The sequence below is a fragment of the Aegilops tauschii genome, chromosome 1 (genome assembly GCF_002575655.3).
Source record: "Aegilops tauschii subsp. strangulata cultivar AL8/78 chromosome 1, Aet v6.0, whole genome shotgun sequence".
NCBI lineage: Eukaryota > Viridiplantae > Streptophyta > Magnoliopsida > Poales > Poaceae > Aegilops > Aegilops tauschii.
The window spans coordinates 200459544-200483955 of record NC_053035.3 but is presented as its reverse complement, the minus strand read 5'-3'; the positions used below and the strand labels follow the sequence as shown (position 1 = coordinate 200483955).

General features: G+C 51.0%; 1 protein-coding gene across 1 annotated transcript; it reads right to left on the bottom strand.

The window, feature by feature from the left end:
• Positions 1–23072: 23072 nt before the first annotated feature.
• Positions 23073–23765, bottom strand: LOC141027982 (uncharacterized). Its single transcript, XM_073505709.1, has 2 exons — positions 23584–23765; positions 23073–23505 (listed from the first exon to the last, which is right to left on the bottom strand). Exons 1-2 carry the CDS (start codon positions 23763–23765, stop codon positions 23073–23075), a joined length of 615 nt encoding a protein of 204 aa, XP_073361810.1.
• Between the last annotated feature and the right edge of the window lie 647 nt (positions 23766–24412).

Sequence of the window (24412 nt, the reverse complement as noted above, 5' to 3'; positions counted from 1 at the left end):
AAGTCTTGCACCATGTTTTCCATCCCGGTACCATGCTCGTCGGTGCGACGATGATCCACCTTAGCTCGGTCACGTTGGGCAGACTCACCATGAAATGTCCACACCGTATAATCGGGCGTAAAACCACTCTTCTGCAGGTGTTTGCCCATTTCAGCCTCTGTCCTCTTTTCCCAATTGCCGCACCGTAAACAGGGGCACCAGGTTTTCCTCTGGCCATTTGCAAATGCGGCTCGCACAAACCCCTTGGTTTTTGTGAACCATTCAATGCTCCATTTGTTCTGACCAGTGTGACCGGTGTCCATCCATGCACGATCACTCATCTTGACTTTCAGAGCTACTAGACACACAACAAATATATATATATAATTCAGCATGTATATATTCATCAGTTGATCTACTTTGTCAATTTTATTACGTCCATGCAACCTACACTCTAATAGGTAATGATAGGTCCTCATCCCACCCGAGTATGTTTAGATTGGGTTCATTTTCCCATGCTATGCTCCGGATCCTACGCAAAATTTCGGCAGCACCTCCCCGCTGTTGTCCTGATACACGTCTCTGCAATAAACAGAGAGGATGTGTACCCGGAGAACAACAGGGGAGGCACTGACGAAATTTATGCGTCAGATCCGGAGCAAAGCATATGGGAAAACGAACCCAATCTAAACATACTCGGGCTGTCCATGGATAGCGTTGGACAATTCGAAAGAATGAAGGTTATAAATCTGCAAATGCATGCATATTTATAACTATGACGCTTTCGAACGGGAGACACATATTGGTTACGCATACTGATGATTCAAGACACATATATAGCTAGCTATCAAGTTTCATCGGAATAGATCAAATAATTAATGGGGGAGGAGGACATGTCATTTGTGCTCACCCACGAACGAAGGGGCAGAGCTCGTCAAACGCACGGCAAGGTCGTCGAACACCAAACCTCGCAGCGATGAAACAACTGCACATTTAAAACTACCTGATCAACACAATTATATATGATGTTTTTCATAACAAAATCGAAAAATATATGACCTAACTAATAATTCACAAATATATGACCCCGTCGGCCTCTGGAAGGCCAAAGAACACCTTTTCGGGAGGTGTCGAGGGTCGGGGTGCCGTGTCGGTGTCGGGGTCGGGGTGTCGGGTCAGGCTCGGGGTCGGGTTGTCGGGGTCGGGGTCGGGGTCGGGGTCTCGGGGTCGGGGTGTCGTGTCGGGGGTCGGGGTGTCGTGTCTGTGTCAGGGTGCCGTGTCGGGGTCGGGGTGCTGTTTCGGGGTCGGGGGGTCGGGGTGTCGTGTCGGGGTCAGGGGGTTAGGGGGTCGGGTGTCGGGGTGGAGTCGAGGTCGGGTGTCGGGGTGTGGTGTCGGGGTTGGGGGGTCAGGGGTTCAGGGGGTCTTCTCATTCTTCTACTACTTCTACTTCTTCTCATTCTTCTACTTCTTCTCATCCCCCGTCTTCTACTTCTTTTCTTCTTCTTCTTCTTCTTCTTCTTCTTCTTCTTCTTCTTCTTCTTCTTCTTCTTCTTCTTCTTCTTCTTCTTCTTCTTCTTCTTCTTCTTCTTCTTTCTCCTCCTCCTCCTCCTCCTCCTCCTCCTCTTCTTCTTCTTCTTCTTCTTCTTCTTCCCCCTTCTACTTATTCTACTTTTCGTCTTCTTTTTTCATCTTTTTTCACTTCCTTTAATTATGACTATTTAACTAAAACCTAACACTAGTGTAATATAATCCAATCTAATTAATCTAATCTAGCTAACTATATAACCTAAACCTAAACTAATTAAAACTAAACTATTTAAACTAATTAAACCTAAACTAATTAAACTAAATAACCTAAAATAATTAATTCTAAACTGAAAAAACTTAAACTAAAAAACCTTATCTAAACAGAAAAGAAAAACAAAAAAACAGAAAAAAAAAATAGGACACAGGGGGGCGGCAGGGGCTCACCGTGGGGGGCGGCGACGGGTCGGGGAGGGGGCGGCGACGGGGCGGCAGCAAGGCGGCGCAGCGATGGGGAGGGGAGGGGCAGCGATGGGCGGCGCTCCTCGGGGGGCGGTCGACCCGCGGCTGCAGCGGCAGCGGCGGTTGGTCGGGCGTCGGGGGCGGGGACGGGCGCGGCGGTACGGGGCTTGGACGGCCGCGGCGCGGCTGGCCGACGTGGAAGGAGCGGCGGGGCCGCGATGGAGGTTGGGGAGGGGTGCAGGGCGGCGGGGAGGCCGGCGACGCCGGACGGGGTCGGCGGCGGCACGGGCTGGTGTGGGCGGGGCGATGTGGAAGAGGCGGCGAGGGTGCGGTGGAGGTCGAGGCGGCGAGGGTGCGGTGGAGGTCGAGGCGGCGAGGGTGCGGTGGAGATCGGGCCGGGGCGGCGGGGGGCCGGGGAGGGGCGAGCGGCGGCGGCGGCGGCGGGGTGGGAGGAGAGAACGGCGAGGAGAGAAGAAGTGAGTAACGGGCGGGGGGGGGGGGGGTACGGGCCGTTAGGTAGTGCCCTCTTTTCCGTCCGCCTATCTTTGCCGTCCGCCCTTTTTGCCTCTTTGCCGTCTGCTGGTTAAGTTTTTTCCAAACGGGCGGGGTTGGGGGCCACCTCACTCTTTGCCGTCTGCCAGCGGACGGCAAAGATTCTTTGCCGTCTGCTGGCTGACGGCAAAGAGCTCGCAGATGGCAAAGAGCTTCTTTGCCGTCTGCCGTTTCTTTGTCGTCTGCTTTTGGGTAGCTGATGGCAAAGAGCTTCTTTGCCGTCAGCTAGCAGACGGCAAAGAGCCGGCAGATGGCAAATTAGCTGATTCCAGTAGTGATCTTCCACCTGTCCACTCATCATTTGCTGAAACTTATCATGAAGCTCCTTGTTCGTCATGTTCTCCCAGTCAGTCTCGTCGGCTTGTGATCCTGCCATGGTTAGCAGCAATAGAAACACACAAGAATATGATCCTACGGACTACTAGAAAGTAGCAGTGTGTCACAAATCCGTCAAGCAAATCTCAAATTCTTACCAGTTCTTACCTAGCAGCAGGAGGTGATAGGCAACCGTTGTAGTCAAAACTCTCAAAGCTTGGATAAAGCGATTACCAGGGAGAGTCAAACGCACGACGTAGATGTATCTGGAGCTAGAAAGGCTTATAATATGGTAGCAAAAAGGATCAACACTAATCAATTCAGGGATGCAAAGTTGAATAAACGCTCAACGACGGTATTGTGCTGGTCCTAGGCTCAACCGTGCTAGAGACGCGAGCCTAGACCACTAACAAAATCACGGCGCTGCACGTAAGCAAGGAAAAAGGACACTCTGGAAAAAAATATTGCTCTTTTTTCAGAAATCAGGGCTGCGACGACGAAAAAGTGCGACAAAAAATCACTATGATGGCGAGTGTCTCAAAACACTCCCTGGGACCTAAAAATAGGACAGGGAAAAATATTTTTGGTCACCGAAATTTTGGCCTAAAAACTGCCCGGGGGTCTCCTTTTTTTCCGAGACCTACTCAGGCAAGGAAACACGAATCGGAAAATAGATGGATCTCAAAAACAAACCTAATATGAAAAGAGCGGTGGCGGATAAGCGGTGGTGGTAGATGGCAGGAGCGATGACGATGGTGCGGTGGCGGCGTGACAACTTGTGAACAGAACTCGAAACTCTAAGGGAAACTAGACGCTAAGACCAGCAACTTGACACGACGATGCAACCGCAAATTTAACAAAGCAAAATACTGAAAAGACTATGCAAAGGCTCAGAATGGTTCAGATATGATGAACTAACCCTAATTGTTTTGGCTTTTTCGTGGACTGTAGGTATGGAGAATAGACTCTATCTAAACTATGAAAAGCTATAAAACCTCACCGAGCAACTTGGAAATCTGATACCACTTGATAGAGGCAAAGGAGTCCCGTCTTTCGTTGAGATGGTGATTATTGTTTCAGAGGAGTAGACTTTCACGATCCGACTACGAACGTGCGAGGACGTCGCGCCTTAGCAATCACTAAACCAACTACGAGAGGTTATTGACCACGCCGGAGCATGATCAACCTGACCATGAGGGTCTGTTTCCTGCGTGCAAACGAAGAACAAGCAAGAAATTGAGATTGCAATTTGGATATTGCGAATATAAGAGGAAAGCTTTATTAATGAAGGTGGGGTTCTGTGACGCTTTTGTCTGGTCGTTGAACACAAACGAAGTACGCGAAGTTGCAGCTATGGCGAACTTTTGATCTAAACAAAACCCAAATTCTAAACGATGCCCTAAGGGCTGTATATATGGAGGAACAGGGGGAATTTCGTGGCCCTTGGAGGAGGGGTCCGAAACCAACCCTAACTCTTGTTTCCCCACACATACGGACTATAAAAACAGCCTATATTCAAGTATTTCAAAATTACATGGGCCTGGCCCAATAATAAGGTGACGCAGCACCTAGAATAGCCTCTGGACGAAATTTATGAAGTGGCATCTTGTATATTTCGTCCAAGGCTTCATGCACTCATTATGGTGGCTTCAAAGTCCCGAAATCATCACCGGAAACTCCGTTCTTGTTTCCCTTGCGCATGCCATCATCTCCATGCTTGTTCTTGCTCCATGTTCATCCTTCTCCAAGCTAGGCCCTTCATTTGTAAGCAAAACAAATGTATCCAATTTAGGCAGCATCATATTCTCATGAACATTAGAATCATTACTAAGAAATGAAAGTACCTGGTAATTTAATTGGCGTGCGTGAGCTCTAGTAATTGGTCCAGTATGTATAGTAGCAGGGGTTGTGGGTGTAACAATGGTATTGATGTCCTCATCAAAGTTCAGCACATCGCCCAAGGGCGAGTGCTGGAAGATGTCTGCGGCGCTAAACTCGAAGATCGATAAGCGATCAAGTTCGGTATCCGCGGACTCACATGGTTCGGAACTTGTACCCGGAGAAGAGTCCGGAGTTCCGGTGACACGAGTATTGCGTGAGGTTAAGTCCATGTGCGGCTCCAACACCGGAGAATCTGTGGCCTCTGTGGTTGGGTTGAACTTCCAGTCCTTGGATGCCGCAGTGTGCTCTGGATCTAAGGCCGGAGTGGCCACAGGAGCTGTCTCCTAGAAGTGGTCTGACGACAGATTTTGGTCATGTTTGTCAAAGTGACCGGGAGCGGTCGCTGCGGTCTTGAATCCGGCGAAGATCAAATCTCCACGGATGTCCGCAACGTAGTTTAAACTCCCAAATCTGACCTGATGGCCAAACGAGTTGGCCCGCAGTGCGAAGCCGCCGAACACGAAGATCTGTCCGGGGAGGAAGGTTTCCCCTTGGACAGCATTGTTGTTGACGATTGAACGGGCCATCGAACCTTTCGTCAACGACACAGTGGAACTCTAAATGAAAGCACCAATGTCGGTGTCAAAACCGGCAGATCTCGGGTAGGGTGTCCCGAACTGTGCGTCTAAGGTCTATGGTAACAGGGGACGGGGGACACGATGTTTACCCAGATTCAGGACCTCTCTATGGAGGTAATACCCTACTTCCTGCTTGATTGATCTTGATGAATATGAGTATTACAAGAGTTGATCTACCATGAGATCATAATAGCTAAACCCTAGAGGTCTAGCCTGTATGACTATGGTAATGAGTATCTCCCCTTTTCGGACTAAGTCCTCCGGTTTATATAGGCACCGGGAGGATCTAGGGTTACACAAGGTCGGTTACAAAGGAAAAGAATCTACATATTCGGTCGCCAAGCTTGCCTTCCACGCCAAGGAGAGTCCCATTCGGACACGGTCGCAGCATTCGGTCTTTGTATCTTCACAGCCCATCAGTCCGGCCCATGGTTAACAAGCCGAACGCCCGAGGACCCCTTAGTCCAGGACTCCCTCACCCACCGTCTTATATATAGGTCTGGGTCGGTGCCAACGAAGATTGGCTTGCATACCTCCGGCCGGATACCACCATCATTTTGCACAACATCCACAGCAGTGCGGCCGTTCCGGTAGACCCCTTCTCCATCATTGGGATCGGCCTTCCGGACTGGCTGGGCTTCAATACGTATGATGATGCCTACATGAGATTGAAGAAGATAGCAATTGCGGACCCGCCGGCAAAGCGACGCGGCTACGACGATTACTATCACATCGCGGTGTTCGACATAAGGATTGCCATCAATGCAAGAGGCAGTAACGGCAGAGGCTGGCGCATGTTGGCGGTGGCAGATATGTACCCCTACACGTTCGAAGACCCCGTGCGCCATCTAGGCCGCATCTTCGCGGTGACAAGCCAGGGGACTTGTTTCATCTGGTTGCCATCCTACGGTACGGGAGATTACAAACGGAATGCACAAACCATCATTTGCATCCCTAACGGTACTCCTTTATTTTGCAGGGACCAGTCATCCCGCGATCAAAATAAGATCGCTGATCCTGGATGTGCATTTGCATCCGCGATTCGGTCTAACCTGGAACCTTGTAGCTGACTTTGGCATATTGGGATCAACTATCTTAGCAGTCGTTACCCATGGTACCACTGATGTGCAACATGGTCACACAATCTACCACGATCAGACCGTCACCATCTACCCAGGTATTCCATTTTTTAACCCTCTCGCCTTCTCTTTCATTGTTGTACTAGTACTTTACTTACGTACTAGTAGGAGTACTTTTTACCTTGGAGGACGCGTATAGCTAGCTAGGCCCTTGAAGACTTGAACCCACTAGCTGCCACCATTTTTGTTTTTCCATGTCTTACTATCTCATCCATGTAGCCAAGAGTGGCTATATATAATAAGCCGGTTATTTTACTTCCTCTATACCGGAGTAGTACTATTTGCTGCACAGTATTACTGACCGCCATATTTGAGCACAACATTATTATGCATGGACCTTGACTATGTACGTCACCATGTGTCAAGATCTGAGATGTCGCGTGTACCGGATGAACGGCGCTGAGTTCGACCCCCGTGATGCTACGTGGGTGCCGAGGAACACTCTTGGAGAGTACTCGCTTTTCATTGGGGACAGCTACCCCATTGTGAAGCGGATGCCACCTTCTGTGCACGACACGGAAGGCCTGCCGTTCATGAAGCATGGTTGTGTCTTCAGTGCGCACTGCTGGATGAACGACATGCTGGGACACGCTATCCCTGATTTATGCCGCTTCAGCTTGGATGAGTCTCCATCGTGTGGAACCGGACTAGAAAGCTGCGACAATGATTCCTGTTGCCCACCGCTATGGATCGTGCCATCCATGAAGAACACCTGCGACTGGAACCTCGAGGAGGACATGTAGCCCATCTATAACGTGTAAGTGGAGTACGGTAAATTGTGAACGGTAGTGCTGTGCATATATGTAGACTAGTCGTGCACAAATTTATCGCATGAATTGGAGATGAACTTGTGTGGCATACTGGCATTTGTCCTTTAGGATTTATTACTAGTAAATGTGTTATGTGTACGTGCAACTTGTGTGGTTGTTGCACGGGCTCCAACACGCTCTTTGAGAAAAAAAGGTGGCACAGCTTTGGATATACGTGACGTGGCGGCGTCATACAGTAGCATCGTACGCTATAGTTGTAGTACGCTCCTACTAGGACGACAACTCCTATAAAACCTTGCGCTTGGCTCTTTGCCTCTTCGGGAGGTTCAACAATTCGTACTCGTGTGAACCTTTCACTTGGCTCTTCGCCTCTTCGGAAGGTCCAACAATGATGATACTACAGTACATTACGCTTTTGGCAATCTGACACCGATTGAACTGCTGCACATCCACCGCGAGGGCGAGGGCGAGGGAGAGGGAGAGGGAGAGTGTCGGATGTGGGGTTCCGGCAAACCCTCAAGGTTCGAACACTGGGGTGCGCGCGAAGTCTTTCCCTCCTACCGATCTACGTCCTAGCTCGCTAAGATCTCACGGACGAACTCGACGAACTCGCAACACAGAGAGACACGAGGTTTATACTGGTTCAGGCCACCGTTCTGGTGTCATACCCTACTCCAGTGTGGTGGTGGTGGATTGCCTCTAGGGCTGATGATGAATAGTACAAGGGAAGAACAACCTCCTAAGGTTGAGGCGTTCTTGTGGCTAGGGTAGGCTCTCGATCAGATTGGATCAAGCTAAGATGAGATGCCCCTACTGTGGTGACTAGCTCTACTTATATAGGCCCTGGTCCTCTTCCCAAATATTGAGCAGGAAGGGAGCCAACAACGGCGGGCAAATTTGAAGGGGGACAGCTAGTACAAGCTATCCTGACAAAAGTGGTCTTCTCCTGCGAAAGGCTCTGGTGGTGACGCCGTCTTGGGCTCCACGATGACCTCCGTCTTGCCGTCCTCCTGGTCTTGGTCTCGTTGCACCAATATAGCAACCTTTGCCTAATGCCTCAGTACTCCTCGCCTGCGCTGGCCTCCTTAGCACCAAAGAGGAAACAAGGACGCTGCGCGCGCTGGCGCCCGCCTGGTGCCGATCGTCATGGCTCACGTAACGAGAGCCTCGTGAGGTTTTGCCCTGCCTTGATATCTCCGCTCCTCGTGAGCCTGCCTGACTAGGCCACTCCCGAGGAGGTCTTGCGTCGTCCGCCTCGCGAGGCTTGGACCCTCGCGAGGGTCTTGGATGCCTCGTTGATGAAGATGGGCCGTATGGCCTGCCAGCTTAGCCACATCGTGGGCCGCAGGCAGGCAAGTCTGGGAACCCCCGTTCCCAGAATGCCGACAGTAGCCCCCGGGCCCAAGGTGTGCTCGGGCTTGGCTTCGCGGCGAAGCCAAGGATCAAGTACAGAGCGCCGTGGGCCCCAAAAGCCTGCGGCCTCGGTTGACGCGTGGCGGTTGATTGTACGTGGGCATCTCCACTTCCCCACGCTGCCTCGGCAACTGCACGACCTCTTGGGTCAACCGAGGTCGAGACTTCCGCCGCGGGCAAGATAGCCCTGGCCCGTGGCTGGCAGACGTTCGCCCGCGCGCGCGGCCTGGGCAGGCGGTGCACGCTCCACTTCAAGTATGACGGTGGATCGACCCTCTATATGAGGGTGTTTGGGGAATATGGTCGCCGCGCCGGGTGCTGGCCCGAGACGAACGACGGTGAGGAGGTGCTCGGCCTTGGTGACGGTCACGACGAGGATGAGGGCGAGCCTGCCCTCGGCGGCGACCGTGTCTCTTCCAGCTACGGCGGCTCTTCCTCCGGCGACAGCTCCAGCAGTGGTGGCTACAACCAGCCGCCGCGTCACCACGCCCGCTTCGAAGGAGGCAGCGGGTCATCTCGTCGCCGCGCCTCCGTGAAGCGCGAGGAAGGGTCTGGCTAGGCTCGGGGCGCCGCTAAGGGCCTGCCTCCATGGATTGCTGCAACGCCGCTTTGTTTAGCTCTTTTTCCTGCATCAAAAATGAAACCAGTATGGGCCCGGGGGGCGTGTATCGAACTGTGGTTCCTTGGTTATTGCACTGTACGTGATATTCCCATGTCGTGTTGTTATTTTGCGCAAAGATAACTTAACCTGGTGCGTTCAGGATGCCCTCTTCCTCACGAGGCGCTTGTTTCCTCGCTTCCATCTTAACCTGGTGGTCTGTGTTTGCTCAGAAACTGCAAAAAAATTGTTGGGGGTGCGCTAGAGGATTTGCCGTCCACCCAAGCCTCGACTTGGCGCTTTGTATCACGGTACCCGAGGGGCACGGATTAGGAGAGATGCGCCAGCTTTCAGGCTCGAACGAGGGTGGCTCGCGAGAAGGCAGAGAGGAGAAAAATGCTCGCGAGGGCACCTGCCTAACCCCCTCATGAGGTATGCAAGAGAGAGAACACGAGCAAACCAGAGCCAGAAAATGCGGCAAGAGGCCAGGGAATCAAATCAGCAAGGAACGCCAAGAGCAAACTTCGATTAAGGAAAAGCAAGCCAACTATGGAAAGCAAATGAAAAGCCGCGTCCGGCACCTAATCTAGTCTTCAAGTCTTCTCACCAGCGCGGAGCTAAGTGCTGCCACTAGGCGTGGGCGGGAGCCCCAGGGCCTGAGGTCGGCGCTCCTGAGACTCCGGGGCGTGTACAGCCCCAACTCATTATTACGTGAGAGTGTCACGGGCGGCGATTCTTCACAGGCACCGGGCCTTCTTCACAGGCTCTGGGCCTTTCTTCACAGGCTCTGGGCCTTGCTTCACAGGCTCTGGGCCCTGCTTCATGGGTAGAACTTCCGAAGGTGCTGGATGTTCCAGGCGTTTTGGATAGGTGTCCCTTCTTGTGTCTCTAGGCGCACGGCGCCAGGCCTGGAGATGTGGACGACCCTGAACGGGCCCTCCCACATGGGTGAAAGCTTATGCAACCCTTCCCTAGAGAGGACTCGCCTCAGGACCAGGTCACCCATCTCGAGCGTCCTGGAGCGAATGTTGTGGCAGTGGTATCGCCGCAGCGCTTGCTGGTACCTTGCCGCCCTTAATGCAGCTTCGCGACGACGTTCCTCCCCCAGCACGAGATCCATCCCCCGCGTGGCGTCCTGCTGCGTTTCGTCAAACGCCAGGACCCGTGCGGAGCGATGCTTGACCTCGTGAGGAAGGACCGCTTCGGCTCCGTAGACGAGGAAGAATGGAGTCTCGCCCGTTGGCTTGGTAGCGGTGGTGCGGATGGACCACAACATGGACTGGAGCTCATCATGCCAGCCCCTGCCGCAGGCCTCCAGCTTCTTCTTGAAGGTCCTTGTCTTGAGGCCCCTCAGGACCTCTGCGTTGGCGCGCTCAGCCTGACCATTGCTCCTGGGGTGGGCCACCAAAGCGTAGCAGATCTGCGTTCCAAGGTTAGCACAGTAGGTTTTGAAGAGGTTACTAGTAAACTACGAGCCGTTATCTGTGATGATGCAGTTGGGTACCCCGAAGCGGGTCACGAGGCCCTTGATGAACTTGACGGCAGAGCGGGCCGGGATGGTACGGACGGCTTCCACTTCCGCCCACTTGGTGAACTTGTCGATGGCGACGTAGAGATAGCGGTAGCCCCTTGGCACCCGTGGGAACGGGCCTAAGATGTCCAGACCCTAGACAGCGAACGGCCATGTGAGAGGGATGGTTTGGAGGCCCTGAGTAGGCTGATGGATTTACTTAGCGTGGAATTGGCAAGCTTCGCAGGACTTCACCATCTCGGCTGCGTCGTTGAGTGCTGTAGGCCAATAGAATCCACTGCGGAACACCTTGCCGACGAGGGTCCGTGACGACAAGTGGTGCCCATAGTCCCCACCATGTATGTCAATCAGCAACTCCTTTCCTTGATCACTGGAGATGAAGCGCAGCGTGACATCGTTCGGCCGTTTCCTGTATAACTTGCTGTCTTGGATACAGTATGCCGTGGCTTGCCGGGCCACGCGCTCCGCGTCCTCTTCCTTCTCCGGCAGTGTCCCGTGCGTTAGGTACTCCTTGAATTCCTTGTTCCAGCATTCCTCCTAGGGCTCGAGCGCCAAGAGAAGCCGAGCTCCTGAGCTCGGGCCACAGGCCGGGGCTCCCGTGGCCGGAGGCTGTGGGAGCTCCTCCCGAGGCTGAGTCGTGCTTGAAAGAGGTGGCGTAGCTGATGGCTTGAAGAGCCGCTCCTCAAAGACACCAGGCTCTTGTGGTTGCCGCTTGGATGCTCTCCTGGAGATGTCGTCGGCTTCCTTGTTGGTGCCCTAGGGCACGTGCTGCAGCTCAAGACTCGAGAACTGTTTTTCCATCTTGCGCACCTCCGCGAGGTAGGCCTCCATATGCTCGTCCTTTGGCTCGTACACCTTGTTGGAGAAGTTGAAGAGGAGTTGCAAGTCACCTCTGACGGTAAGGCGCTACACCCCTAGAGCTGCCGGAGCCTTCAGGCCAGCTATGAGGCCTTCGTATTCTGCGATATTGTTGGAGAACTTCTCGCCGTGCTGAAAGCAGAGTTGCACGGCGTAGCTTGTCCTGGGTGGGCGAGATGAGCACTGCTCCAGCCCCCACGCCCTGGTGCGCGAAAGCACCATCGAAATACATGACCCAGCCGTCCAGAGCCTCACTCCCTAGGGAGGTGGACCGGTCTTCTCCTTCCTCAAGTGTCGGGGCATCCGTCCATTCTGCCACAAAGTCAGCGAGCGCAGCCCCCTTGATGACCCTGGTAGTGCTGAACTCCAACTGGAATGCTTGCAACTCGATATTCCACTCAGCGACCCTTCCAGCTGAATTAGGGCTCCTGAGCACCCTCTCCAATGGGTAGGCTGAGACGACCTTGATCGAGTGCCCCTGGAAGTAGTGTCGCGGCTTGCGTGAGGCCACCAAGAGTGCGAGCAGGAGCTTCTGAGGCATGGGGTAGTGTGCCCTCGCGTCTCACAGTACGGTGCTAACGAAGTACACTGGGTGTTTGACGAGGGCGGGCGCACTGTCGTGGCTCGGGTCCTGCGGACATTGGGGCACCTCCTGAGGTGGAGGGGTTCCTGAGACTTGACTGTCCTCAGGAGCTTCTGCGACGTTGTCCTGCCGAGCTTGGTTTTCCCCCGTTGATGCCTTTGCTGCGCCTTCCTGACCCTGCGCCACTTTAGCTCCGGCTTGGCGCGGCGCACCCTTGGCTTGGCGCTCCTCCCTAACCGCCACCAGTGCCACGCTGGCAGAGTACGGGGTGGCGGCAAGGTAGAGTACCAGAGGCTCGAGAGGCCGTGGTGCCACCATCACCGGGGGGCTAGTAAGCTATTTCTTGAGGTCTTGGAAGGCCTGATCGGCCTCCGGGGTCCACTCGAACGGGCCCTTCTTCTTCATGAGCTTGAAGAAGGGTAAGGCGCACTCTCCCAGCTTGGAGATGAAACGCCCTAATGCGGTCACCCGCCCTGCTAGCTTTTGCATTTCTTTGAGGGTCTGTGGCGGGCTCATGTCCTCGATGGCCTTGATCTTCTCCGGGTTCGCCTCGATCCCTCTGTGGGACACGAGGAATCCCAGCAGCTTGCCGGAGGGGACACCGAACACGCACTTCTCTGGGTTAAGCCTCAACTTCACCTGGCGCAGGCTCTCGAAGGTTTCCTCCAAGTCTTGAATCATTGTCCTCGCCTCGCGAGATTTTACCACTATGTCATCGACGTAGGCCTCTGTGTTCCTCCCGAGCTGTCGCCCTAGGGCGATGTGCATCAACCGCTGGAAGGTGACGCCCGCGTTGCGCAGCCCGAAGGGCATGCAGGTGTAGCAGTACACCCCACATGGTGTTATGAAAGCTTTCTTCTCCACATCTTCCACCGCCATCTTGATCTGATGACACCCTGAGAACGCATCCAGGAAGCACAGTAAGTCGCACTCGGCGGTGAAGTCGACAATCTGGTCGATGCGCGGGAGCGGGAACGGATCTTGGGGGCAGGCTTTGTTAAGGTTGGTGAAGTCAACGCACATCCGCTCCTTCCTGCCTTTCTTTGGCACTACGACAGGGTTTGCCAGCCATTCGGGATATCGAACTTCCCGGATGGCTCCTGCCGCCTCTAGCTTGCGTGTTTCTTGGACGATGAAGGCCTGCTTCTCAGTGGACTGCCGTCTGGCTCGCTGCTTCATGGGGCGTATGTTGGGGCATACCCTTAGATGATGCTGGATCAACTCTCTCGGGACCCCTACCAGCTGATTGGGCTCCCAGGCGAATATCTCCTTGTTCGCGCACAAGAACCTCACCAAGGCTTCTTCTTGTCCCGGGTCAAGGCCGGCTCCTATGATGAAGGTGGCTCCTGAAGACCCGTCCTCATTGACCGGCACCTGCTTGGTTTCCGCCTCGTCTTGGGTGAACAGCTGCTTCTTCTTGGTAGGCGTGGCCTCCTTGGCCTTGGGGGTACCGGCGCCGGCGGGCTGTGCTGCTGCCGCGGTCTTGAAGGCGAGCCTGAGCGCCGTCACGGCCTCCTTAGTGTCCCCCTTGATGGTGAGGATGCCCTTGCTTCCTGGCATCTTCATGAGGTTGTAGGCCGGATGAGTCGCCGCCATGAACTGAGCGAGAGCTGGGTACCCGAGGATGGCGTTGTATGGGAGACCGATGCGGGTGATGTCGAAGTCCACCAGCTCAATGCGGTAGTTGTCGCGTGTGTCGAAGGTGACAGGGAGGCAGATCTGCCCCAGAGAGTGGGCAGCTCCACCACCCACTCCTGACAAGGGCTTGCTGAGGTTGAGCCGCTCAAGCGGTACGTGAAGAAGGTTGGGAGAGCAAGTTGAGGCCGGCACGGCCGTCGATGAGGGTCTTGGTGACGGCCACGTTGCAGATGGTGGGCATGCAGAGCATTGGGAGCATGCCGGAGCCGGCGGTGGAGTCGGGGTGGTCTTCTGAGCCGAAGGTGAGGTCGGCCTCTGGCGCAGCCCAACCTGGCGGAGCCCCCGGGCGCTTGGAGGCGGCCCCGATCTGGCGGAGGAACGGTTTGACGTGGCGATCTGAAGGCGGTGCTTGAGAGCCGCCCAGCAGGGCCGCGACCGCAAGGTGCGCTAGCACCGCGTAGAAAGCGGTGAAGAGTTCACGGAGTTCCCCCCAGGAGGCCACCGTGGATCCCGGGAGGTTGAGCAGCCAGGCGCGCGTCTCGCCGGCAAGGGCCATGGGGAACCAGTTGGCCATGATCTTGTCATTGCCTCCGGCTTCGAGGACGGCCTCCTCGTACGCCAACAGGAACGGCGTTGGGTCTGCCGCGCCGTCGTAACGCGGCGGCATCTCTGGCTTGAACTTGGTCGGCCACCGCACTCGCCGTAGGGCGGGGGCCAGGGCTCGGTACCCAGATGCCCCGCTGCCGACGTCGGCCACAGAGGTGGATGGCGGGACACCCGCCATGGGAGCGAAGTGCGGCGGCGCGGGGCGCAGGTTGGTGGAGAGGAGCTCCGGGCACCCTACCTGGCGCGCCAAATGTCAGATGTGGGGTTCCGGCAAACCCTTAAGGTTCGAACACTGGGGTGCGCGTTAAGTCTTTCCCTCCTACCGATCTACGCCCTAGCTCGCTAAGATCTCGCGGACGAACTCGACGAACTCGCAACACAGAGAGACACGAGGTTTATGCTGGTTCGGGCCACCGTTGTGGTGTAATACCCTACTCCAGTGTGGTGGTGGTGGATTGCCTCTAGGGCTCATGATGAATAGTACAAGGGAAGAACAGCCTCCTGAGGTTGAGGCGTTCTTGTGGCTAGGGTAGGCTCTCGATCAGATTGGATCAAGCGAAGATGAGATGCCCCTACTATGGTGGCTAGCTCTACTTATATAGGCCCTGGTCCTCTTCCCAAATATTGAGCGGGAAGGGAGCCAACAACGGCGGGCAAATTTGAAGGGGGGCAGCTAGTACAAGCTATCCTGACAAAAGTGGTCTTCGCCTGCGAAAGGCTCTGGTGGTGACGCCGTCTTGGGCTCCACGATGACCTCCGTCTTGCCGTCCTCCTGGTCTTGGTCTCGTTGCACCAATATAGCAACCTTTTCCTGATGCCTCGTTACTCCTCGCCTGCGCCGGCCTCCTTACCACCAAAGAGGAAACAAGGATGTTGCGCGCGCTTGCACCCGCCTGGTGCCGATAGTCATGGCTCACGTCACGAGAGCCTCGTGAGGTTTTGCCCTGCCTTGATATCTCCGCTCCTCATGAGCCTGCCTGACTAGGCTACTCCTGAGGAGGTCTTGCGTCATCCGCCTCGCGAGGCTTGGATCCTCACGAGGGTCTTGGATGCCCCGTTGATGAAGATGGGCCGTACGGCCTGCCGGCTTAGCCACGCCGTGGGCCGCAGGCAGGAAAATCTGGGGACCCCCGTTCCTAGAACGCCGACAGAGAGGGCGCTGTAGTCAAAACCCTCTCCTCGTCCTGCGAACCACCGTGCGCGTGGGCGAGGGAGAGGCGTAGTAAGCAGGCTTCTCCTCGTTCGGCGAGTTGACGGGACACATCAAAGCAGTACTAGTACTAGTCCATACTGCGTCCTTTCCGGTTAATATGGCTTAATTTGAAACGAGAAAAATACACTGGCGGTCAACGTATGTAACAATACGCTCTTTACGGTCACTATATATAGTTTTGCAGTGATTATACAATCACTAGCTCATCGTAGAGCACCGTATTGCACTCTACTGACCGGCCACATAGTCGACGTGGCACTTTGTTGACTGGTTAAATTGTCACCTGGTTTCTGGGTCCCACCTGTCAGTTGGCAGAGCAAAGAAATCAGCTAAAAAACAAAGAGTGTAGTACATCTACACTTCCAATGCATTTAACCTTTAATCTAAATCGATATTGATTGACTAATGCACCAACTTATGCTCTAGGTATAGGCTACATGTCTATCCTTAATTACAGCATGCAACGACCTTCATTTAATCTTCTTCTCTCAATGGTCGCATGAACACATAAGTCTGCTACTTTTGGGCGTTAATTATGCCCTGGTCAATGTGTAAATCTCTAAATGTACAGTCTTTCACGGACGTAGGGAGTAGGTTGAGCACTTAAGCGTGAGCGTGTGTGTTGCGTCATGTGCAGTGTGCCGCATCGGTGTGTGAGTGTTGCGTGCGTCCATGTGTACGTGTGAGTGTTGCATATTGCATGCATGCATGTGGCTTACTCCCTCCCATTCACATTTTCATATTTCAAGCTTCCTCTGTTCCCTCCATATGGTGATACTCCCTCTGTTCCCAAATACAGAGTAAAATCCTCCCTCTGTTCCCAAATACGGAGTAAAATCCTCCCTCTATTCACAAATACGGAGTATTTGTCTTTCTAGATATTTCAACAAGTGACTACGTACGGAGCAAAATGAGTGAAGTGAGCGTAGAGGCATAGGGATAATGTAGGAAGGAAGTCTTCACGATCCATTATTCCCCATCTCGGTCAGAGAGAACTACTCAACTAGTCTTCGTACTGAAGTGACAATACACGCTGCAGCAAATGGGACACTTAATTAATAAGCTGAACCAGCGTGTTGGTGTTACTAAATCAGCCTTACCCAGTACTGCCATCATGTTTGCCAGTAGAGCACGCTTCTGTCCTCCATTAACTGACATATGGGCCCTCTTGTGGTAGACCCACATGTCATCGGTGTAACTATTTACACTCCGAAGGACGGTATATCCTGGTAGTTGTAGTAGAATTGAGATTTAATGCACTTTCTTCCCCGTCTTCCACTCTTCTTCCTCCTCTCTTCTTCTTCCTCCTCTCGTCCCCATTGTCGGCCGCACACCATTCCCCCCCACTCACTGCTCGCCCGCCCGCGCTATCTTCCTTGGTAGCTCGCGCGTACCATATCCCCCCACTCACTGCTCGGACACACGAGGAGAAGCTTCTTCGCTCGCCCGCCCGAATCCACTTCCCCGCTGGCTCGCAGGCACCGAAAACCCCAATGGCAGAACCGACTGACACGCAGAGCCATGATTGGAATTCCCTCCCTGATGTTCACTTGGAGCAGATCTGTAATCGTATGGACCTACTCAGCACCGTCCTGGCCGCATGCTCAGTGTCTTTGTACCGTCTACTCGTCTGCAACCGGTCGGCTCTTTTCAAGACACCCTGCTTGCTGATGCCCGATCCTCACAGGTGGCCGAGACACTGACTTGACGATCCTATGGAGGTTGCCGTGGTGCCCCTCGACATGCTACCACTATCCGTCCACCTGTCCTTCATGCGCGGCCACTACTGGGCGGGCATGAAGGCCAACTAGATCGTCCTCATCCACCAATCCGGTAGTCTGTGGCGTCTCGTGGATATCTACACTCAGCGGGAGATCACCCTTCCATCTTTGGATACCGTCGCCATCAAGCCTCGTGGCCCACCAAACACTCCTGCCTACTACGCACGAGACGTGTCGAGCTTTTCGCTCGACCTCTGTTTGCTGAAGGTTGTAATCTGCGAAGTGCCCACACCATCAGAAGACTACATGGATTACAAGCTCATTACCGTGTTCAACATGGGATTAGTCTATCTAGAATTCGGTCACCATACATGGTTATGGCTCATCGTCGATCCTCTTCACCCAACAGTTCTGTCTGATGCTATAGTGCAAGATGGCATCGTTTATGCGGTCGACGCGCATATTGGCTGCCTATACTGGTGGAATCTATCGTCGTGTAATTGTTCTATCTCATCTCATCTTTACCTTAAGAATACAACTGCCTGTTCATTGTTACAAACTTAGAATATATAGTTTGTCTATAACCACATCATTGCTATATGTTCCTCTCATTTCCTAGATTTTTATGACCACACATGTTATTGTTAGAGTTGATATGAGAACAATTGGTATCTAATGATTATTAGAATAGATATTATGAGTATAACCTCATGATTGCTATATGTTACTCTCATTTCCAGGATTTTTATAACAACGCATGTTATTGCTTAGAGTTGATATGATAACTGTAGTAAGTGCTATGGTGGAATATGAGTAGGCCCTATCATATCTGTTTCCCTCTCATTGTTACATGATGTTTGAACCATGATATATTGCTAGAATATGAAAGCCATTGGCTTATTTTTTTTAATTTGGGGTATGATTATGACCACGGCATTGCAATTCTCCGTCTATGATATGTGTCACTATTATAATAATCTTAATTCCACACATACTCTGAACATGATTGTTTATTTTTGTCCTTTTGGTCTCCAATTTGAATTGTTGCAGCAGACGCAAATGCGCTGGCCTTCATGATTACAGGACCTGGAATCATACCAGCCGACGGGTGGTGGTTTATCGCTCGCTCAGCTGACGGTGGTCATTTGATGCTCATTTGCACGTACCAAATTGACCAAACCATTTCATCAAACCACATGTAGTACAATGCCTGGGGCGTTCGTGACATTGATGGCTATGGCTGCTTCGTGTTCGAGAAAGATCCCAGCTCCGTTGGGCCAGGCGTATTCAACTGGAGGCGGGTTTACCACTCCATGTTCCTCGGGCTCAATTATCCGATCATCCAACCAATCATCGATCATATCACCGGCGATGATTACCGTGCTATGCAACTTCCATTCACCAGGGGGGACTGTGTTTACACATCATACCATGGGTTTCATGAATCACCATATCCAGAGATTCGTCGACACATCTTGTTGCCAGATAATCTTCAGTGTGTGAAAGGCATCAAGCTTCCATGCGATGGATGGCTTTTGCAAACCTGACATGCGACGATGTGGTTCCTGCCAACAGCAAATATGCACAACTTGATTCGTACTGATATCTAGACTGAGCCATGTATTCTGCTGCTGTAGCATGACCCTCTTTTGTTGGATATTATGTACTGTTGTTAGTTTGAAGCACTCCTCTGGTTCGAAGGATAGATACCTTTCTGGGATCAAGTGCATCCTAACTCACCTGCGCAAGATGTACTGATAATGATGATGGAGATGTTGTGCAGTATATATATATATATATACACATACAGCCGGTCTGTTCTGCTAATATTAGCAGAATAGTTATTCTAATAACACTTCCGCACTGCATGTTCAACAGAAGCGAACTGCATGTTCTTTATGCTGCGCACTGCAGTGCTACACGGGAGAACTGCTTCAATTTCTGGCGGTCCGCCCACGTATTCTGTGTGGAATCGGGTGTTGCGGGATGATTTAATTTGTTTATGGATGTCAGTTGACCTTTATTCTTTGTAATTTACAGGAAAAACGACTAAAATCTTGGTAAATCGAGGGATTTGGCGGGCGAGTTTTGCTCTATTCGTTCGTGTTCGTGTCGGAATCGACTTTTGGCGCTCGGATGTTGTTTGTTAGTCGGAATTGTTTGATATCGTTCGTTTAATCGCACCTTTTACTCTAGAAATTGTGTAATTTTTAGGAGTTAGTTTTCAGTTCCCGCGAATTTGGTTGTGTGGGCGGGTGAGCTTCGTCCGCTCCTCTGTTCTTTTTGCGCCTCGATGTGTTTTTGAATCTTGTAGTTACTATCGTATTTGGTTTTAATTCAGTGTATTGCAGGTATATTTCTCATTCTTTGATTTGTAATTTTTAAATAAAAGCTGATGCTGTTCATCAAGTTGTCGTGTGTTCGATGTAGTTTTTTGTGGGGTATTTTTCGATAGTTTAGTTGTTGGACAATTTTTAGGCGAGTTATGTAAGTGCGATTGAATTGGCACCTCTGTTAGTCTACGACATATCTGTATTTCTACTGCTTTAATTTTATTGTTGTTGTTCTGGCATACGCTGTAGTGCACTGCATTTTCGTTAGCAGTGTACTTCGTTTTAGCTGTATTACAGTGGTCATGCCAGCTTATGAGATTTCTCTTTTCTTAAACTGCATTCTGTGTTTTAGAGGACTGCATAATATGCACTTTCGTACTGCATTAGCAGTATAGTTAATCTTCTATTGTGCTATTAGAATAGATGGTCCATTATATGCTTTTGTTAGCTGAATAGTTATTATGACAAATTTTTTGAACTGAATACTATGAGAATTCTTTTGAACATCATATGTTAACTGCAAAGTTTCGACCATTCGCATTGCATTGTTACTGTTCAAATGACTGCTTTTTTATATTTAGGACCAACTATGTGTTTCAGAGAACTGCATTACTGCCAGCAGCAACTTGTCTAAAAATTGGTGATAAAATGGTGCACATGAGGTTGCATACTTTAAATAGGCACCGTTCAAAGTGTCTGGTGGACATAATTTTAAAAGCGTACAACATTAGCAAAGCATTAGAAATATGCCACCGATGGCTTGCTTCATATTTAGACTGCCTACAGTGCAAATATTGTGAACTTCAGGGAGTCTTCTTCTTTGTAGAAAAACAGCATGGCCACTTATCCGACCTCAAAGCCATTCTGGGAGACAAATTCTTTCCAACCAGTAGTTATGTTGATGCATTCTTCAGAGTCGATGTGGTAGTCAGCTTGCATGTCTCCATACCCATTCTTGTGTTCTGTCTCCAAAGTAACCTTCCCTGAACTCGGAGCAGGAAATTTTACTATGGATGGCAGTTTCTGCATTTTGGAAAGGATGGAAAAAAGAATGTTTATAAGTAAATAACATTGTATGAACATATATATATATACCCATTATTTATACTTAGGATGATCTATTTTATGTTGAGTTAAATATGTACATATATATGACTACTATTTTTTATAAAGTAGTTGCAATGTATGAACAAACTTATATACGGAATTGACCTCTAGTTTTACTAGGATATATATTATACTGTAATATGTTTGTACTGCAAGGTCATTTACAGTGTACTTCGCTAGCATGTTAAGAGAACTGCAATACTGATCTACTGACCCTCTTTCTTGTTCGTGTGTTATGGTACTGAAGAAAAATAGGTGGAAGCATCTAGTCTTAATAGCTAACAAATCTGAACAACAATACAAATTATGTTTTTTATTTTGTTGACACTACTGAACAAATTGATTGAACTATATATTCAGATGTGGATTTGCCGGTAGATTATGTCCAAAATTGTGAGGGGAAAAACATACCCAACTTTCCTATAGATCTGCGGTTGTGAGGCGATGAAGAAATGGCGGCTGAAACCCCTTGTTGGGTATCATCAGGCACCCGAGCATGCTGCGCCACTCGGTGTTGGTGAGCTCTAGACCTTCTGCGTACACGCATGTGTCCGCTACCGGTGCCATCCTTGCCAAACACCCGCACTTACAGTCCATGGCAGGTTCAGTGGAATTCCAGAGAAGAGTTGGGGATGGGATGAACCCTAGATCTATGATTTGAAGAAAAAGAGGAACGGGGGAGGAGTTGTGTTAGTCTGGAGCACGAATGGATACATTTTTATGCAACCAATTGACCAACGGAAGTAAGAAATGTTTGTGGTTGGTGTTAGGTGGCGGATTGGTTCTGATTCAGTGTCCGCGAATGCATTTGAGTAGTAAGAGGACTGCTTACTTGAAAATAGCAAACTGCATTGTCATATCAAGACGAACCGCGGAACGCGTGGTTGGGCCTGCGTTTGTGTATGGTATGTGGGATTTTTTTAAAATTTTCAGTAGCCTCTCTTTTTTTGTGTTGGGCCTGTGTTCAGGGAGTGAAGATGCATTTGGCCCAAGTCGGCCTGTGAGCACGGCTGGTTCCCGGTGCGTTGTGTGCGGCCTAATGTTTAGTCCCACCTCGCCCGCGGAAGGCGCGCCCGACCTATTTATAAGCGCTTGTGAGGCAGCCATATAGAACTCCTCTGGTTACTTATTTGGGCGCTTATACACGGCGCTCGCTGCTCTATGCTCTCTGACCTGTGGGCCCATGTGCGCCCGGCCCCACGCATCGTGGCTCAGAACGACTCGCCTGCTGTGGGCGCAGACCTACTACAAGACTGGCTGGGGCCGGCTGGTCAATTTTTTTCTATTGTTCTTTTTCAATGTAAGGGCGTGCACTGCTTAGCAAACCATCCTTGCACTGCATTGATCTGTGTTCTGTACTGCATGTGCACGCATTCCGTACTACATGTACAGTTCTTATTTTTTGTTTTCATGTTTTTGCTCTTATGTAATCTTTTTTCCAATGTAGGGGAGTGCACTGCTTAGTAAACATACTTGTACTGCATTGATTATATTCCTGTACTGCACGTTCATATATTTCCGCACTACATTTTTTTCAATGTATGGGCGTGCACTGCTTTGTAAATCATCTGTGCACTGCACTGATCAGGGTTCTGTACTACATGTGCACGCAGTCCGTACTACATGCACAGTTCTCATTTTTGTTTTCGTGTTTTTGCTCTTATGTAATCTTTTTTCCAATGTAGGGGAGTGCACTGCTTAGTAAATCATTCGTGTACTGCATTGATTACGTTTCTGTACTGCACATTCATATATTTCCGCACTACATATACAGATCGCATTTTTCTTTTTGTGTTTTTTCTCTTATCTATTCGTTTTTCCAAATTTAGGGGCGTGCACTGCTTTGTTGGGTATGTGTAAACTTCATTTGACAGAGTTTGTACTGCATTGGTACATAACTTGCACTGCATGCGTCCTATTTGCACACTGCTCGAATCTAATGATACATGAGCAAAGAACAGAAAACAAATTATCACATGCATTCTGTACGACAAGTTCATCATGAGCAAACTAATTTCAACATAAAGCATTCTAACATAATCAAAGTTCATCATTACAAGCAATTCTGCATGGCAAGCAAACTAAGTTCAGCAAAAGCAAATGATCACAAGCAAACTAACGATACATAAGCAAACAACATAAAGCAAATTTGATGATAATTCTAAAACGACGCTGGCATTGTTGGCTCTTTGGCCGGCACCATCTTCTCCTTCACCAGTTAGCGTCTCCCCATCCCCGGCTGCTCCTGGCGCGCTTCTTGGGGGGCTCCTCCTTCTCCAGCTTTGCACGGCGAAGCCCGTCCTGGGTGAGGGTGATGCGGTTCCATATCTCGTACGCTGCGTAGGCGTCCTTTGCCGCGTACTCGATGTGCCTCGTGGACAGAGGCAGGGTGGCCCAGCGCTTGTGCTCGTCGTCGGTGATCTTCTTCTTCATGTTGTTGTAGTAGTCGTCGATGAGCATGCCAGAGACGTCTCCAAGGGAGTCCAACTCCTTGGTTGCCTCGGGCACCCTCCACTCCTTCTGGATGTCGACGAAGTTGGCGACCTCCAGATTGACGCGCTGTAGCCTTTTTTTGTCGCCGTAGATGGAGAAGCCTGCAAAGGTGTACCTGGGGTCGGCGAGGAAGTTGTCGAAGACGGTGCACCTTTCAGCGGCGCTCAGTTGGAATAGCAGCACCGGGTGTTTCTTGCCGATGGAGGGTTGGCAGAGGGCGGGTTTCTACGTCGCTTCAGGCTCGTTGTTGTATTCGAGATCAATGCTGACGATCTTGTGGCGCTGGAGGCTGAGGTGGCGCTCGTACTGCGTGAGGGTGATCGCCACTTGCTTCTTGTCGTTGGTGTGGATGACGTGCAACTTGGTGTTGCCGTGGGCCTCCATGCCCCGGTACTCGTCGGCGAACGCCATGGCCGGTAGTAGGGCTTGGTGTTTTGCGTGGAGATGGATGTGATGGAGCAATTTTGTGGCAGCGCAATGGATACTTGTGTTGTTGTGGATGAGAAGGCCTATGGAAGGGGTCTGAATTTAAGGGGAGGGCGCGGGGTGGGATGGCCGCATCGGATGAACTACACGATCTCGCTGACGATGTGGTTTGTGCAGATCGTGGGTTGGTGTTGCATCTGTGATTGTGTTCTTGTGGCGATGGAACCACTCCGATTGGGTGGTTGTATGCGAACGTGGTGTTTTTTAACGTGGTTTTTTTATCAGTAAATTTTTTTAACCGCCACTTTCTGTGCGAACAGGCATTTGTCACATTTATATGTATCCTGCGTGATAATGAAACTGCATGGGTTAGAGTTCTGCACTGCATCGTGTGCAATGGAGAACTGCATGTTGTCTACAGGTGCGTACTTCACCGTTTTTTGCGTGTCCTTGCTGCAACCCCTGAATAAAGTACAATGTATTCCACAATTTTACGAGTTTTTCGCTGTGTTCTATACCGTGTACTTATTCATGTAGGTAATCCGAAACTGGATTGCTATACTGTACTGCTTCGTGTAACGAAATGCATTGTATTTTTCTAGTGTTGCGTACTGCATCTGTTTTTTGCCTGT